The sequence below is a fragment of the Cyprinodon variegatus genome, unplaced genomic scaffold (assembly GCF_000732505.1).
Source record: "Cyprinodon variegatus isolate N-32 unplaced genomic scaffold, C_variegatus-1.0 Scaffold817, whole genome shotgun sequence".
NCBI lineage: Eukaryota > Metazoa > Chordata > Actinopteri > Cyprinodontiformes > Cyprinodontidae > Cyprinodon > Cyprinodon variegatus.
This window is the reverse complement of record NW_015151270.1, coordinates 217,321-219,057: the sequence shown is the minus strand read 5'-3', so window position 1 is coordinate 219,057 and position 1,737 is coordinate 217,321. Positions and strand designations below refer to the sequence as shown.

Genomic DNA, 1,737 nt, shown 5'->3' with positions numbered 1-1,737 from the left:
AGCAAATATAGCTGCAAGGCAGAGAAAGGATAGTGAAGCTCCGCCCAACGTGCGTCAGACACACTTTTGCACCGCGCAGCCAGAGCAGCAAAGCTGCTTCAGCCGCGCATCAGAACTAACGGGTACAAGCAGCAAAAATGAAGCAGCAGACGCGCTTTTGCTGCGTCCGATGTGAACGTAGCATAAGTGTAATTTATACCTTCACCAAATGTGAGGCAAAGCACTTCAGGTGTCCACACTAGTAGCCCCGCCCTGGGCTGCAGCCAATTAGCAGGTCAGTGCAACAAACACTAACGTGGTGACAGGAGCGAATGATTTCCGTTTCTTCTGTGCATAGAGGCACGTTCAGGAATGATGAAACGGTCGGAGATGCAGTGGTGTGTTTTGAACGAACGAAGTTGAGCTGCACTGATATGATAAGCGAAGTTTTACAAACATTTTATAAAATCTGTTCATGTGGATTGATGTGGCTGTGATGTAAGGTGATGGAGCTCAAGCCCCTGTCACACCTTAAGGATCTGAACTAGCGTATGCCTGACGTACGTGAAATCTGGCAGAAACGTTTGCATAAGTCGGAAAACTTCTGGATACGTTTTGTATAAGTTATGAGCACGATGAAGCATGCTGGCAAAATTGATTAAATACATAAAGAGTTCAGCATTTGCCGGCGTTTTAGGAGATTCTGGGACGTTGAGTATACACTGTTTACGGAAAGACATTGAGCCGTTTAATTATTCCAGAATGCATCATTACACAGAGATATAATCGAAACCCCTCGATTCAGTCGCCTAATCAAAAATCTGTTGCATTGTACCTTTATTATATCTCATTTGTAGTATCTGTTGTAGTTGTTTAGGGTTTTTTTTGTTTGTCTTTGGATTTAGCATAATTTGTGTGTTTGTAGCCTGTTTGTATCCGTCTGCCATTGATATTTTATCTCATTTTCCTTGTAAATGTGTCCTAATTTCCAACAAATTCTTAGGGACGGGTCAGGACTTTAGGCTGAATTGGAGCTCATCTGGTTCGGGACTGAAATGAAGCCAATCTGACAAACTTGGATGATTTTCTGCTTGGTTATATAAAATGAAATTCAAAATTTTAAACTCCATCTTTTGTTTCCCTGCTTCAGGTTTAATTTTGTTGCTAAGAAGCTCCACAAGCGTCTCCTGCAGCTGGGAGCTGGGATGCTGATCCCTGTGGGGCTGGCAGATGATCAGCATGACCTGGGGTGAGATGTTCCCACCTTCATTCTGGAACCAACATCAGATCCGGGAGTTAAACTCTTCTCCTGCTGTCTGAAACAGGCCGGATGCTGTGATCGACCCGTGGCTCCGCTCGTTTTGGGAAAAGGTGCTGGTTCTGCATCCGTCTCTGTCCGACTTGAAACCTCTGAGGGACGACGAGCCGTGAGTGATCAGAACCGGCAGCTTGTTCTGAGGCGGAGTTTAAAGGTTCTGTCACAGGTCTCCTGTTTGTGCCACAGACTCCCTCCATCGTTCACCTTCCATTTCCTGGATGAGAAGACGGATCAGAGAGACGATCCGGCGAGGATCGACTCGGAGCAGACCGTCCCCTCAGAGTCCCGTCCTTTTCAGGCCAGGATGCTTTTCAACAGGAGAGTCACGGAACCGTCACACTTCCAGGACGTCAGACTCATAGAGTTTGACATCAGCGGGTCCGACATTGAGTAAGAAAATGAGAAAATAGAGACGAGAAAATCTGGATCTTAGATTTTAT

At 45.7% G+C, this 1,737-nt stretch overlaps 1 protein-coding gene across 1 annotated transcript in view; it reads left to right on the top strand.

The window, feature by feature from the left end:
- Window positions 1–1,737, top strand: part of ndor1 (NADPH dependent diflavin oxidoreductase 1) — a 12,716-nt gene that overhangs the window by 3,942 nt on the left and 7,037 nt on the right. The window contains exons 4-6 of the mRNA XM_015396725.1: window positions 1,130–1,228; window positions 1,305–1,406; window positions 1,484–1,687. Coding sequence (XP_015252211.1) covers window positions 1,130–1,228; window positions 1,305–1,406; window positions 1,484–1,687 — 405 coding nt within the window. The remainder of the gene's footprint in view (window positions 1–1,129; window positions 1,229–1,304; window positions 1,407–1,483; window positions 1,688–1,737) is intronic.